Here is a 15,366-nt window from a genome sequence, read left to right on the forward strand (position 1 = left end):
CCCTCCCCCGTTCATGCTCTGTCTCTCTCTGTCCCAAAAATAAATAAACGTTGAAAAAAAAATTTAAAAAAAAAAAAAAAAAAAGAAACAACACTACAGGAGCCCATGACATTGTCACTAGTATAGCTATGAGGTGTATGAGTCTGTGACTCACCTGGACAGGACAAAGTACAGAGATATCCCTCTAAACTCTTGGGAAAGTAATGACTCTACAAATGTCTTCTGTGTATCATTCTTCGTGGTGCTTTTTCTTCCTCTTATCCTCACCCTATTTCCTCCTTCAAAAAAGTACAATTTTGGCTTTGTGAAGTGCGGCTAGTCTTGACATCAGTCTAGGATTCTGAACCGAATGTCATTTCCCACTATAGTTGTATGATAAAAATATAAAAACAGGGTTTCTGTGTGTTTATAAGGAATTTTTATTATTTTTTAAATTGATTTCTTAAAGTTTATTTTGAGAGAGAGAGAGAGAGAGCACATGCAAGTGGGGGAGGGGTAGAGAGAAAGAGAGAGAGAATCCCAAGTAGTCTCCGCACTGTCGCACAGAGCTTGATCTTACCAATCACAAGTTCATGGCCTGAGTTGAAACCAAGAGTCGAACGCTTAACCTACTGGGCCACCCAGGTGCCCCTATGAAGGATTTTTTAAAAGAATAGCCTCACTGGCTTGTTACAAGTATAAATACTATATAAACTCTATCAGTTTCAGTAATAAAGTAGGTTCTGATATATAATTAATATTCCTATTAATTACAAAAGAAATATGTGAGGGGTGCCTGAGTGGCTTAGTCGGTAAAGCATCCAACTTCTGCTCAGGTCATGATCTCATGATTGGTGAGTTTGAGCCCCACATGGGGCTCTCTGCTGTCAGCACAGAGCTTACTTTGGATCTTCTGTCCCACTCACACTCTGCCTCTCCCCTGCTCATGCCCTCTCTCTCTCTCTCTCAAAAATAAACATTACAAAAAAAAGAAATATGTAAAACAATGATTAAATAAATAAAAAGTACAGAGGAGTTTTGCCATTATTCTTTGAGCTTCCAAAATATCTAGAAATACTTTAACAATGTAGCTACCTGGAAAAATGTAGGAACATGGTTTGAAATAATAAAAATGTAGTTGAAGAAGTACTTTTTATTTTGGAAAATACTAAGACCTGATATCATGAATAGAAACAAGAGAAATGCCATCTGTACTATCTTTGTTTAAAATCTACAAGTACCCAGTTTCCAGTAGGTCACCAAACTATAACTTTATAGAATTATAACAAAATTTATCATGGTCTTCTAATATAACTTTATGAATTTTCATATACGCCCCCAAGGATACATGGAATATTTCCACATTTTTTAATTAGTTATATTTCCAGAGCTGTCTACCTGCTGGATGATGGGCATGGGTACTTTGAATATTATGGGTAGTTGGAAATAAACTTACCCCTGTGATTTCCAGAATTAAACAACTCTTAAAAAGTCATTATTAAACAGAACTGTATTATTAAGGGTAAGCTAAGATATGCTATGGCAACAAATAAACCACAAAAATCTCTTTGACTTAAAAAAGCAATGGCTGGGGCACCTGGGTGGCTCAGTCGGTTGAGTGTCTGACTTCAGATCAGGTCATGATTTCTCAGTCTCTGAGTTCGAGCCCTGCGTCGGGCTCTGTGCTGACAGCTCAGAGCCTGGAGCCTGCTTCTGATTCTGGATCTCCCTCTCTCTCTGCCCCTCTCCCGCTCACACTCTGTCTCTCTTTCTCAAAAATAAACAAACATTAAAAAAAAAAAAAAAAGCAATGGCTTCTTTCTTACAAACTCAGTCATCCAACTTCACTTGGTGGCTTTCTTCCACATGGTATCTCAGGGATCCAGGATCCTTCCATTTTGTGATTTTGCCATCTTGAACATGTAGCCTCTGAAGTTAATATAGAAGGAATAGAGAATGTGTGAATGATAATGGATGGATTTTTTTAAAGCTCCTTTTGATGCTTTTTTTTAATGTTCATTTATTTTTGAGAGGGAGAAAAAGAGGGAGAGAACAAGTAGGGGAGGGGCAGACAGAGAGGGGACAGAGGATCCAAAGCAGGCTCTGTGCTGACAGCAGAGTATTATCTCCTCTGCCTACTACCACTCTATAGAACCTAATCACGTGGCTACAAACTAACTCCAAGGAAGGCTAAGAAATGTATACCCACAAAGAAGAAATACTTGGTGTCTAGATAGTGTCTAGCTAGGTTTCCATCACAAAAAAACCCTATAGTATGTTCTGTGCAAAAATTTATTGTTAGTCCTGAGCTAGACCTATAGAAAGATGTGTAACATTTATCTTGGCTTCTGTAATTTCAGCAATAGCATGACTTCTTTAAATGAACACTAAACTGTGATTTTGTTCAAATTGGTAAGTACTGAACAACTGTGAGTATGAGGTCATGTTCCCTGACAATATGTAGAACATGTAGATCTCTTCTATCTTGCCTATTAATGCTGAATCATATGCTTTAACTCAGCAGAATGGAGATGAGACTGATACTGTTTTATGAAAGCTGAGGAGTTCAAGAGGTCTAATGACTAAATAGAAAGTTATCTCCCAGACCTACCTTGAAGGTAACCCAAAGGAGGGCTTGAGGACAGTCCAAGAATTCTCAAAAATTAATTTTGCAATTCTCCAACACACAGAATGATCCAGCCATAATGTTCTAAATCAGCACTGTCCTATAGAAATAAACAGTGAGCCATATATGTAATGTTCTAATACCCACATTAAAGATAAAAAGAATCAGGTGAAATTTGAGTATATTTTATTTAAGCTAATATAATCACAATGTCATTATTTAATTATATAACTATTAATTTCCTATTCGTTGCTGTAACAAATTACAAGACAATGGCTTAAAACAAACACATTTGGGGCACCTGGGTGGCTCAGTTGGTTGAGCCTCCGACTTCGGCTTCGGTCTTGATCTCATGGTTTGTGAGTTCGAGCACCACATCAGTCTCCTGCTATCAGTGTGGAGCCCTCTTCAGATCCTCTGTCCCCTTCTCTCTCTCTGCCTCTCTCTCTCTCTCTCTCAAAAAAAAATAAACATTTTAAAAAATAATTTAAAATAAATAAAACACATTTAGTTATTTAATTATTCACTAATTCACCTATTTTTCTGTAGGTCAAAAGTCCAATGAAACCCTCACTTGGCAAAAATCAAGGTGTTGGCAGGGCTCTGTTCTCTCCTGGAAGTTCAACAGGAGAATCTGTTTCCTTGTGTTTTCCACCTTCTTGGAGGCCCCTTCCTCTATCTTCAAAGCCCATTAACATTGCATCCCTCTGTGTCTTTTTTCTGTAGTCACATCTTCCTTTCCATTTTTAAGAACTCTTGTGTTGGACTGTCAATCTAACTCTATAATTTGGGAATTCTTTTTATCAAACTGTTCATAAGCAAAATAAACATAATCTTACTATCCCAACTGCTCATAAGCAAAATAAACATAATCTTACTATCCCATGCCCGACTTCTGCTCAGGTCATGATCTCATGGTTCGTGAGTTCCAGCCCTGCCGTGAGTTCGAGCCCCGAGTTGGGCTCTGTGCTGACAGCTCAGGGCCTGGAGCCTACTTCCGATTCTGTGTCTCCCTCTCTCTCTGCTCCTCCCCTGCTCACACTCTGTCTCTCTCTCAAAAATAAATAAAGATTAAAAAAAAATTTTTTTAAACAACCCACAAATCTCAGTGACTTAATACAATAAAAATTTGGTTTTTTTTTCGCACTACTGTCTGATGTGAGCTGTCCTTGATGTAGCTAACATAGCTATACCATCTGAAATATGAGGCATCCAAGGTCACTATGGAAGAAGAGAGATGGAGAATCACATCCAATGCTATTAAAGACCAGAACTGCAAGTAGTTTATATTACTTCTGTCTACACTCTGTTGGCCAAAATGAAGTACATGGCTCCACTTAACCGCAAGTGAGAGGAGAGGAGGTAAGTTTCATCTTTCTGTCTGCCCAGGAATAATGATTACACAGTATCACCTCTGACTTAGAGGTAGAGCTTTTCACACTCCAGAGTTCCCCAACTAGGACATGGACCTCTGGGGGACATTCTTACAAATGTCAGGTTCATGAAGTTTTCTTTACCATTCTCAAGGGAGCAATTTTTTACTATCTTGGAACCTCCACTCTCATTTGACTATTTTTTTTTAAATTTTTAACGTTTATTTAGTTTTTAGAGACAGAGCTTGAGTGGGGGAGGAGCAGAGAGATAGAGGGAGACACAGAATCTGAAGCAGGCTCTAGGCTCTGAGCTGTCAGCACAGAGCCCGACACGGGGCTCAAACCCATGAAACCCAAGATTATGATCTAAGCCAAAGTCAGAAGTCCAACCGACTGAGCCACCTCTCATTTGACTATTTTTTAATGTGTACTAATTTTTAATTTTTATTTTCAACTGAGAAGATTAGAAGTTAAAATTCAAATCTGCAGAAGTGAAGGGATATCAAACAGAGTAATTAATCGTCATTAGTCAGGGTTTTCCTGAGAAATAGAACAATAGTATGGATGGCTATATGTAAAGAGGTTATAAGGAATTGGCTGAAAAGTTCTAGGATGGGCAGTCAGCAAGCCGAAGATCCAAAAGAGCCTATGATGTAGTTCCAATCCAAGTTTGTAGGTTTGAGATTCAGGAGACCCAGTAGTGTTTCAGTCCAAAAACCAGCAAGCTCAGAACTCAAGAGCCAATCATTCAGTTCAAGTCCAAAGGCTGAAAAAAACCCTATGTGCAGTTCATAGCAGTTAGGCAGGAGGGGTTCCCTCTTACTTGTAGGAGGGGCAGCCTTTTTGTTCTATTCAGGCCATTGGATGAGGGCCACTCATATTAGGGAGGGCAATCTGCTCTACTCAGTCCACCAATTCAAATGTTAATCTCACCCAAAATACCCTAACAGGGGTACCTGGGTGGCTCAGTCGGTTAAGCAATGGACTTGATTTTGGCTCATGATCTCAGGTTGTGAGATAGAGCCCCCAAGTTGGGCTCTGCTCTGAGCGAGGAGCATGCTTGGGACTCTCTCTCTCTCTCTCTCTCTCTCTCTCTCTGCCCTGCCCCTGCTCATGTGTGAGTGCACTCTCTCTCTCTCAAAGTAAATAAACTTAAAAAAATAAAAGACACCTTCACAGACACATCAAGAACAATGTTTAACCAAAAATCTGGGCACTCATGGCCCAGTCAAGTTGATACATAATATTAACCATCACATAATCCAAACAGCAGAGGATGAACTTGAGTGCTTATTTTTTTTTTTTGAGTGCTTATTTAATATCCAGATTTTTATTACTATGCAAATGAAAATCAGCATTCTAGTGTTTCTTGTGGTCCAGAAACCCCATAAAAAACAAAAAAAAACCCAACTTTGATACATGTAAGTAAAAAACTTATAATAAAGCCATCATTGGTACAGTGTCACTTAAAACAAAATTTTCAGAGGGGTGCCTGGGTGGCTCAGTCAGTTAAGCATCTGACTCTTGGTTTTGGCTCAGGTCATGATCTCATGGTTCAAGGGATCCAGCCCCATATTGGGCTCTGTGCTAGCAGCACAGAGCCTGCTTGGGATTTTCTCTCTCCCTCTGTGCCCCTCACCGGCTTGCACCCTTTCTCTCTTTCTCTCAAAATAAATAAATAAACTTAAAAAAATAAAAAAGAATGAGTTGTCTCAGAAACCTCCAAAAGTGCCCCTTAGCATCCCCGCTTTCTATCATGACAAGCTCATCTTGTACATTTCCTGCCCTAGATCTAGGGTCAGCCATTTCTTCAAGGAGCCCTGCTTCTTTTTGTTGGAAAATAGCATTCAGAGACTACAGCACTGGGATGCCTCACCACTTTTGGACTGTCATTATTTCTATGCCCACTCTGTAGACAAAGCTAGGAAACATGTGAATTTTTGAAAGAACACTAAATTATGAATTCATATAGTTATTTCCAAATCAAATGAAATTAGAGTTTTCCCTTAAATTCTTTGATTTTATATTTTTATTTATATTTTATATTTTTGTATCTTTTATTACACAGAAAATATTTAATGAAATTAACATAATTACTTGTTTATGCATTATATATATACATACACACACACACACACACACACACACACACACACACACATATATATATAGTGCACAAAGTAGTTTCAAAGTGACAATACTAATATTACCACTAACAATAGAACTACCAATTACAACTGACTATTTTATTTACTTAAGATATATCCTGCCAGGAAGGTACATCAAATGATTGAGTTTTAAAGTCATTTCAAATATTTTTTTCTGTGTGGTTATACCATCAATGATATAATCCAAAGTTCGCTTGTATCTATTTGTTTCACATTTTTAGGGATTTTCTTTTCCTTTTGATTCAAGTTTATTTATCTATTTTTTTAATTTACATCTAAGTTAGTTACTATCTAGTGCAATAATGATTTCAGGAGTAGATTCCTTAATGCCCCTTACCCATTTAGCCCATCCCCCCTCCCACAACCCCCCCAGCAACCCTCTGTTTGTTCTCCATATTTAAGAGTCTCTTATGTTTTGTCCCCCCTCCCTGTTTTTATATTATTTTTGCTTCCCTTCCATTATGTTCATCTGTTCTGTGTCTTAAAGTCCTCATATGAGTGAAGTCATATGATATTTGTCTTTCTCTGACTAATTTTGCTTAGCATACTACCCTCTATTTCCATCCACGTAGTTGCAAATGGCAAGATTTCATCCTTTTTGTTGCCAAGTAATACTCCATTGTATATATATATACCATATCTTCTTTATCCATTCATCCATCGATGGACATTGGGTTCTTTCCATACTTTAGCTATTGTTGATCGTGCTGCTCTAAGCATTGGGGTGCATGTGCCCCTTAGAAACAGCACACCTGTATCCCTTGGATAAATACCTACTAGTGCAATTGCTGGGTCATAGGTAGTTCTATTTTTAGAGGAACCTCCATACTGTTTTCCAGAGTGGCTGCACCAGCTTGCATTCCCACCAACAATGCAAAAGAGATCCTCTTTTTCTGCATCCTCGCCAACATCTGTTGTTGCCTGAGTTGTTCATGTTAGCCATTCTGACAGGTGTGAGGTGGTATCTCATTGTGGTTTTGATTTGTATTTCCTGGATGATGAGTGATGAGCATTTTTTCATGTGTTGGTTGGCCATCTGGATGTCTTCTTTGGAGAAGTGTCTATTCATGTCTTCTGCCCATGTCTTCACTGGATTGTTTTTTTTTTTTTGGGTGTTGAGTTTGATAACTTCTTTATAGATTTTGGATACTAACCCTTTATCTGATGTGTCATTTGCAAATATCTTCTCCCATTCCGTCGGTTGCCTTGTAGTTTTGCTGTTGTTTCCTTCGCTGTGCAGAAGCTTTTTATTTTGATGAGGTCCCAATAGTTCATTTTTGCTTTTGTTTCCCTTGCCTTTGGAGATGTGTTGAGTAAGAAGTTGCTGCAGCTGAGGTCAAATCTTCCAGATTGTCCATTTTATTGGCATATAATTCCTCACAATATTCTCTTACTATTGTTTGTATTTCTGCTGTGTTGGTTGTGATCTCTCCTCTTTCATTCTTGATTTTATTTATTTGGGTCCTTTCCTTTTTCTTTTTGATCAAACTGGCTAGGGGTTTATCAATTTTGTTAATTCCTTCAAAGAACCAGCTACTGGTTTCATTGATCTGTTCTGTTTTTTGGTGTCAATAGCATTGATTTCTGCTCTAATCTTTATTATTTCCTGTCTTCTGCTGGTTTGGGGTTTTATTTGCTGTTCTTTTTCCAGCTCTGTAAGGTGTAAGGTTAGGTTGTTGATTCAAGTTTTTTATATGAACCATTCACATGGTTCCAAAGTCAAAACTATAAAACAGAATGTAGTAAGTGAAGTCTTTTCAACCCTTTTTGTCCCTCAATTTCACAAAAAAAGGGCTTTTTTTAAGGGTACAGAATTGGACCAAATTGTTAAGAAAGCCTGATACCAGAGGGAGGTTCAACAGAGCATTGTTGGTAATAGCCATAGGGGAAAAAATTAGCTATTAATGAATTAAGACTTACCATTCAAATCAGTTAAACATGTTATAGGTCCAACCTATAACAAAAAGAAATTTTCTTGTGGTGCCTGGCCAGCTCAGTCAGAAGAACATGTGACCCTGGATTTCAGGGTCATGAATTTGACCCCCACATTGTGTAGAGATTAAATAAATTTTAAAAAAAGAAATTTTCGCCTTTCTGGTGAAGTGCCTTACTTGGTTTCTTTAACTATGATTCAATCAGTCACTGGATAGAGGGAAATAGTCACAGAAGTCTTCACTATAAACAAGAGGAAAACAAAGCAGCTTCCTGCAGACTGGAAAAATATCTCCAAATTTTCTATTTACAAACAACTAACTGAATATATGATGCAGGGAAAAATTCCTATTCAAAATAGCAAATGACACATGCACACAAACCCTAGGCCTACACTTAATAAAAATGTACAGAACCTGTAGGAAGAAAACTAAAATTTTACTAACATATATGATAGAATAAATGGAGAGAAACACTAGTTTGTTTAGTCAGAGTCAATATTCTAAAGATATTGATTATTCCTAAGTTATAAATTCAATACAATCAACGTCAAAATTAGTTTTTTGGAAACTTGAAAAGTGATTCTAAAGTTTTCATTAAAATACGTATTATCTTGGAACATTTGGAAAAGTATAATTGGGGGCATCCCTACCTGTGTGCCCCTAATCCCAGCTGGTCTGCCTGCAACCCCTTGAGTGACAACCCTAGCTCCCTGCACAACCCCACTTCCACCCCGACAAGAAGAAAGGAACTATCGTGAGCCAGGAGAAACTCGCCACACTGCAGGCACAAGTACGCACGGGTGGAAAAGGAACTGCTTGCAGAAAGAAGGTGGTTCACAGAATAGCTACAGCAGAAGAGAAAAAATCTTTAGTTCTCCTGAAAGAATATTAGGAGTCAACAATATCTCTCACACTGAAGAGGTGACTATATTTACAAATCAAGGAACAGTGAGGCATTATCACAACTCTAAAGTTCAGGTGTCTCTGGCAGCCAGTACTTTCACCATTACAGGCCATGCTGAGGCAAAACTGCTGACAGAAAGCCTACCCAGCATCTTAACCCAGCTTGGTACAGACAGTGGGACTAGTGTAAGGAGACTGGCAGAAGTTCTGTCTAAACTCTCTGGGGATGGAAAAGCATCACTTGCTACTGAAGAGACTGATAATGAAGTTCCAGATCTTGTGGATAATTTTCATGCATTTCCAAGAATGCAACAATGTGATTGGAAGTTGGCTTCTGAAGAAGACAGAACTCAAAGAAGTTACTGGGAGATGCTACTTTACCGTAGCATCTGCTACTATTTATAACTGCTTTTAAAAATTTTGTTCATGAACCTGATAAAATCTAGATCCGATAGTTTTAAGCCCAAGTCCCCTAGCCACTAGCAGCTCTTTTCAGTTTTTTGCTTGTCACAATTCATTCTTCACAGCTAATTAAGCTGAAGAAGCCTGGGAATAAATTTTGAAACAGAGGTTAATGAACTTCTTTGCCTAGTTAAAAAAACAACACATAATTGGGGGAGAATTTAGCACACTAGATATTAAAACCTACCATAACACAACCTTAATGCAACAGCACTCAATTGAATAGAGTCTATAAATAGACCAATGAAAATATGCTAATTTGCTCTATGATTACATTTCAATATAGGGAGAAAGACAAAACTATTCAATAATTATATTGGGATTATTAATAGCAACTTTTTTGAAAAAGTTGATTCCTATATCTTTTTATTTAACGAATCATTTTGATAAATTAAAAATTAAATGTAAAACAACCTGAATTATGGTTGTTAGGAATTATAACCTAGGAACTTCCTAGGACATTTATAATAGGAATTATAAATGTCCTAGGAAGTTTATTTGACTCTTTATTATGACAGGTAAGCTGAGAAAAGTGTCCTTGTTAAAAAACATTATTAAGTGATGGACCTTAATATGCTCAAAAGACATACGAAAAAGATTAATTAAAAACAAAATATGGGGGCGCCTGTGTGGCTCAGTTGGTTAAGCATCCGACTTCGGCTCAGGTCATGATCTCACGGTTCGTGGGTTCAAGTCCTGCGTCGGGCCCTCTGACAGCTCAGAGCTGGGAACCTGCTTCGGATTGTGTCTTCTTTTCTCCTTGCCCCTCCCCTTGCTTGTGCTCTGTCTCTCAAAAATAAATAAATGTTAAAAAAAAAAAAAAAGCAAGAAATCTTAAAAGCATTTATGAGAGCCCAAGGAAACTGCTTTCAACTTAAAGGCGGAAGGTGAAAGAGTTTTTGCAGGGACAAATACCAAACAACTCAAATACTGTATCTGAGAAATGAATCAAAGGAAAAGAAATGAGATCCATAAAAATATCCCTTAAGAGAAGTAAGCATTTTATGCTCGATAAAATTGATGTTGTGGATTGTTGGACCAGAAAAGGAAGAAGCCACAGGCACTGAACTTTCCATTTTAACTTAAAAATCAGGTGCCTTATATATACCATGAGAAATGTTTACATATGTTCATCTAAACACATGGACAAGTATGTTGGTAGTAGCACTGTTCATACTGGCTTCAAACTGTGTGGAAACCACACAAATGCCCATCAAGAATGGAATGGATGGGGTGCCTGGGTGGCTCAGTCGGTTGAGCGGCCGACTTCGGCTCAGGTCATGATCTCACAGTCCGTGAGTTCGAGCCCCGCGTTGGGCTCTGTGCTGACAGCTCAGAGCCTGGAGCCTGTTTCAGATTCTGTGTCTCCCTCTCTCTGACCCTCCCCCGTTCATGCTCTGTCTCTCTCTGTCTCAAAAATAAACGTTAAAAAAAAAATGGAATGGATACACAGATTGTGGAATATGCACAAAGTGGAGTAATGCACAGCAAAAAAAGAGAATTACAAACTGCAAAATTAATGAACCTCACAAACCTAATGTTGAACAAAATATAAAAGAATCTGTTTATATAAAACATAAAACAGGCAATAACCATTATCCTGATTCCTAACAAAATGCCATGTTCATAGATTGGAAGACTCAGTGGGGTCAATTCCCAAATTAATCTGTAGATTCAAAGCAATTCAGTCAAAATCCCAACAATTTTTGTGTGTGTGTGGATATTCAAAGGGTGACTTTGAAATTTATATGAAAAAGCAATAGGCAAGAATACCAGCAGAGTCAAGTAAAGCAAGGTGGAAGAATCTGCTCTGATATTAAGACTTAATATGAAGCTAAGGTATGCAAGACAGTGGTATCAACTCAAGCATAGAATAGACCAATGGAACAGATGAGAGAGCTTAGAAAGAGAACCATGAATATATGGATACTAGATATAAAAGGTGGTACTGCAGAGTAATGTAGAAGGCACAAACTTTTCAGTAACTGAGATTGGGCAATTTTACATTCACCTGGAAAAAAGAAATGAGAAATAACCCCCAAATCACAGCATACACAAAAACCAATTCCAGGAAAATAATCGAGTTACATGAGAAAAGGTAACACAGCTTCTTAAAGACAAAATATGAGACTATTTTCTTGACCTTGAAATGAGGAGAGGTGCTTAATTTTTTAATTTTTTTTAAATGTTTATTTATTTTTGAGAGAGAGAGAGAGAGTGGGGAGAGGGCTAGAGAGACAGGGAGACACAGAATCTGAAGAAGGCTCCAGGCTCTGATCTGTCAGCACTAAGCCTGACACGGGGCTCTAACCCACCAACTGCGAGAGGAGAGGAATTTTAAATAAGACACATAAGGAATCAACCATAAAAATATGGATAAACTTAATATTATAATCAAGAAATCTTTTTTAAGTTTATTTGAGAGAGTGGGGGAGGGGCAGAGAGAATCCCTCCGGGTCCACGTGGACAGGGCCAACAGCACAAAGCCCAATGCAGGGCTCGAACCCACGAACCATGAGATCAAGACCTGAGCCAAAATCAAGTCAGATGCTTAACTGACTGAACCACCCAGGTGCCCTACAAATCTTTTTTTTTTTTTTTTTAACTTTATATATTTATTTTGAGACAGAGAGCATGAGCAGGGAAGGGACAGAGAGGAGAGAGAATCCCCAGCAGGCTCAGTGCTGTCAGCACAGAGCCGGATGTGGGGCTCGAAATCATGAAACTGAGAGAGATCATGACCTGAGCCAAAATCAAGAGTCAAGACACTTAACCAACCGAGCCACCCAGGAGCCCCTAATCAAGAAATCTTCTTAATCCAAAAAAATACCATTAAAAAAGTGAAAAGCCAAGCTACAAAGTAGAAGATATTTGCAGTGCATATATTCAATAGACTTATTTCCAGAATAAATACAGAACACTTAAAATCAAGAAGAGACAGTCCCCAAAGAGGATATCTAAAGGTTTTTTTCAAAAAATGGAAAACATAACATTAGTCATCTAGAAAATCCACATTAAAAAATATGTAACTTGTGACCTAGTGATTACACTCTTAAATATACCATATATCCATGCATATGTTTACCAAGACATGAATGTTCTATAGCAGACTTGTAAGACCCTAAAATTGAAAACAATCTCAATATCCATATACTGGTGATAAATATTAAGTGACATACAAAAATGAGTCACAGAAACATGTGGGCAAAAGAAGTCAAAATACAAAATACATTATGATCTCATTTATGTAGAGTAAAAAATAGGAGATGAAAAAATAAACCAATGTTGAGAATGCATGAATCACTTTCAAAACTATGAAGGAAACCAAGTAAGTGACTACCATAAAGTCAAGATAGCGTTGTATAGAAGATAAACTGACATACTGTAAAATTTTGAAATTTGAGCAAACAATTTTGAATCTGGGCAGCACTAAACTCCTGTCAAGAGCTAGGGGAAAGGCTCTTATAGAGCAGACAGGAAGCAAAGCAAGGAAATTATTTGATTGGCTATAGCTGAAGCAATTGCCTTATCTGTGAAAGCCAAGTTGGCTGTTTGTGATTGGCTGTCTGTAGGTTTTCAATTTCCTAACCTTGAGGCACCTCAAGGAATTTACTGTTTTAGGTTTTAGTTTGCTGAAGTAGGCTGCCATGGATTAGAGCTCCTTGTTTTATTACATGGTTATGGTAGGGCAGGAAAGGGAGGGAGAAGTCATTGGAAGGGATTCTTGGGTCCTGGCGATGTTCTAGTTCTTCACCTCAGCAATTACATAGCTGTCAGCATTCTAACAATTCATAAAGTTGTATATGGTGTTTTGTATACTTGTCTGTTAATCTCAATAAAAGAGCAATCTGTTTATCCATGTATGAGTCAGTTACTTAGGAATACATTTCCCAAATGATATCTAAGACCTTTATGGAAAAACATTAAAGGAAACTGAATAATGGAGATATTCATGTTCAGAGTTTGGGTCACTCCTAACCCACTCATATCCACTATCCCCAAACCTGTTCATTCTAGTCCTCATCTCAACTAATGGCAATTCATTTCTAGTTGTTCAGGTAAAATCTTTACTCATCCTGACTTCTCACAACCACCATAGTCCACCAGCATATGCCCTGGGAAATATCTTTACCCAAAACCTGATGACCACTTTTACAACTTAAACATCTTGGTTTAAGTCATTATATTTTGCCTAATTATTGCAATAGTCTCGTTTCTGTTCCTGCTCTTGGCCCCATTTCATCTTTTCTCAGCACAGCAGCCAGAGTAATTCTGTTAACATAAATTTTATTATCACTTCACCTAAAACTCCCTTTAGACTTAAACTGGCCTGTAATGATTTGTACCAGCTGCTCACCTACCCCCATTACCTCTCTGAAATACTTTACAACCTTTCTCCTTGGTTACTCTGCTCCAGCCATAATGGCTCCTAGCTGCATCTTGGTTCACTGTTTGAAACAAGCATACTTTATGTGCTGGAAGAGACGCAACTAAAGTTGGAAAGACAGATTGAATCACAGAAGCCATGTTAAGGACTTGTTGTAATTTACTTATAAATTGCCTATAATGCACAAGGCCCCATCCTAAGTATTTGAAATAGAGCAATGGGTTAAAAATAATTTTAAAAACCTTGTTCTCGAGCGTGCATTCAAGTGAGAAGCAAATAAACCAAAGTACAATGTTAACTATATGATATAATGGTAAATGTTATGAAAATAAAGCAAGTGGACAGTGATGGCAAGTAGTGATTTTAAGAAAATCAGAGTAGGGGCGCCTGGGTGGCTCAGTCGGTTGGGCGTCTGACTTCCGCTCAGGTCACGATCTCGCGGTCCGTGAGTTCGAGCCCCGTGTCGGGCTCTGTGCTGACAGCTCAAGCTCAGAGCCTGGAGCCTGTTTCAGATTCTGTGTCTCCCTCTCTCTCTGACCTTCCCCCGTTCATGCTCTATCTCTCTGTGTCTCAAAAATAAATAAATGTTAAAAAAATTAAAAAAAAAAAATCAGAGTACTCAAATGGCAATAGGAAGCAGTTGTAGGCATTTGAGTATCATTTTTTGGAAAAGATAATGCTAGGGGACATAAAAATATTTAAGAAATTTTCAGATTTCTCAGGTTTATTTTTTATCAAGTTGCAATCTTCTTCACTGACTTATTAGTACGAAGATCCAACCATGTAATTTGTTTTCTAGGCTAAGTGCTTTAATGGAATTACCTCAAGAAGGAAAACTGGTTAAGACTTTACTCAAGGATTTAAAGTTCTTCTTTTTGGGGGGGCGGGGGGGCGGCACCTGGGTGGCTCAGTTGGTTAAGTAGCTAACTTCGACTCAGGTCATGATCTCACGGCTTGAGTTCAAGCCCCGTGTCCGGCTCTGTGCTGACAGCTCAGAGCCTGGAGTCTGCTTCGGATTCTGTCTCCCTTTTTCTCTGCCTCCCTTGCTTGCTCTTTCTCAAAAATAAACAATAAAAAAATTTTTTTTAATGTTTTAAGTAATTGAACCCCAAAACATTTTAAGGACTTGTTCTGACAAACACTGGTTCGTGTTACTTCACCATATAATCATTAGTAGCTTTACTTTCAAATTTATGTCAATTTATAATTTATTACTTTGGTGGAATTTGTTTAATGTAATTACTAAAGTGTATTTGTGTATTTACTGGAGTTCTAGAAATAGTGCATAAATGAGCCCTATTTGGAAATACAACTCACTGAAGATAAAATTGTCTTCTATGTGCAAACCTTGGGATTTCAGTTAATCAAGATGTTTCCTAAACAGCTCCTTTGATGTCTCCAAACTAATTTCAGTCCTTAGTCTTGAGCCCTATCCATCTTCTGCTTCTAAATTTTCCATTAACAATAATTTATAACATCTAACAGGAGGACCCCATTATCTCTTTTCCCTAGGAAACTGTCATTGCTTTTACAT

The 15,366-nt window shown here is 37.9% G+C and overlaps 1 protein-coding gene across 1 annotated transcript in view; it reads left to right on the plus strand.

Moving 5' to 3' along the window:
* Positions 1-9,826, plus strand: part of LOC125910318 (transcription factor BTF3-like) — a 17,860-nt gene extending 8,034 nt beyond the window's left edge. The window contains 2 exon segments of the mRNA XM_049614097.1: positions 8,787-8,966; positions 8,969-9,826. Of these exon segments, the coding sequence (XP_049470054.1) occupies positions 8,787-8,966; positions 8,969-9,388 (600 nt within the window). The 3' untranslated portion in view covers positions 9,389-9,826.
* The last annotated feature ends 5,540 nt before the right edge of the window (positions 9,827-15,366 follow it).

This window comes from Panthera uncia (assembly GCF_023721935.1).
Source record: "Panthera uncia isolate 11264 chromosome B3 unlocalized genomic scaffold, Puncia_PCG_1.0 HiC_scaffold_1, whole genome shotgun sequence".
NCBI classification, from domain to species: domain Eukaryota; kingdom Metazoa; phylum Chordata; class Mammalia; order Carnivora; family Felidae; genus Panthera; species Panthera uncia.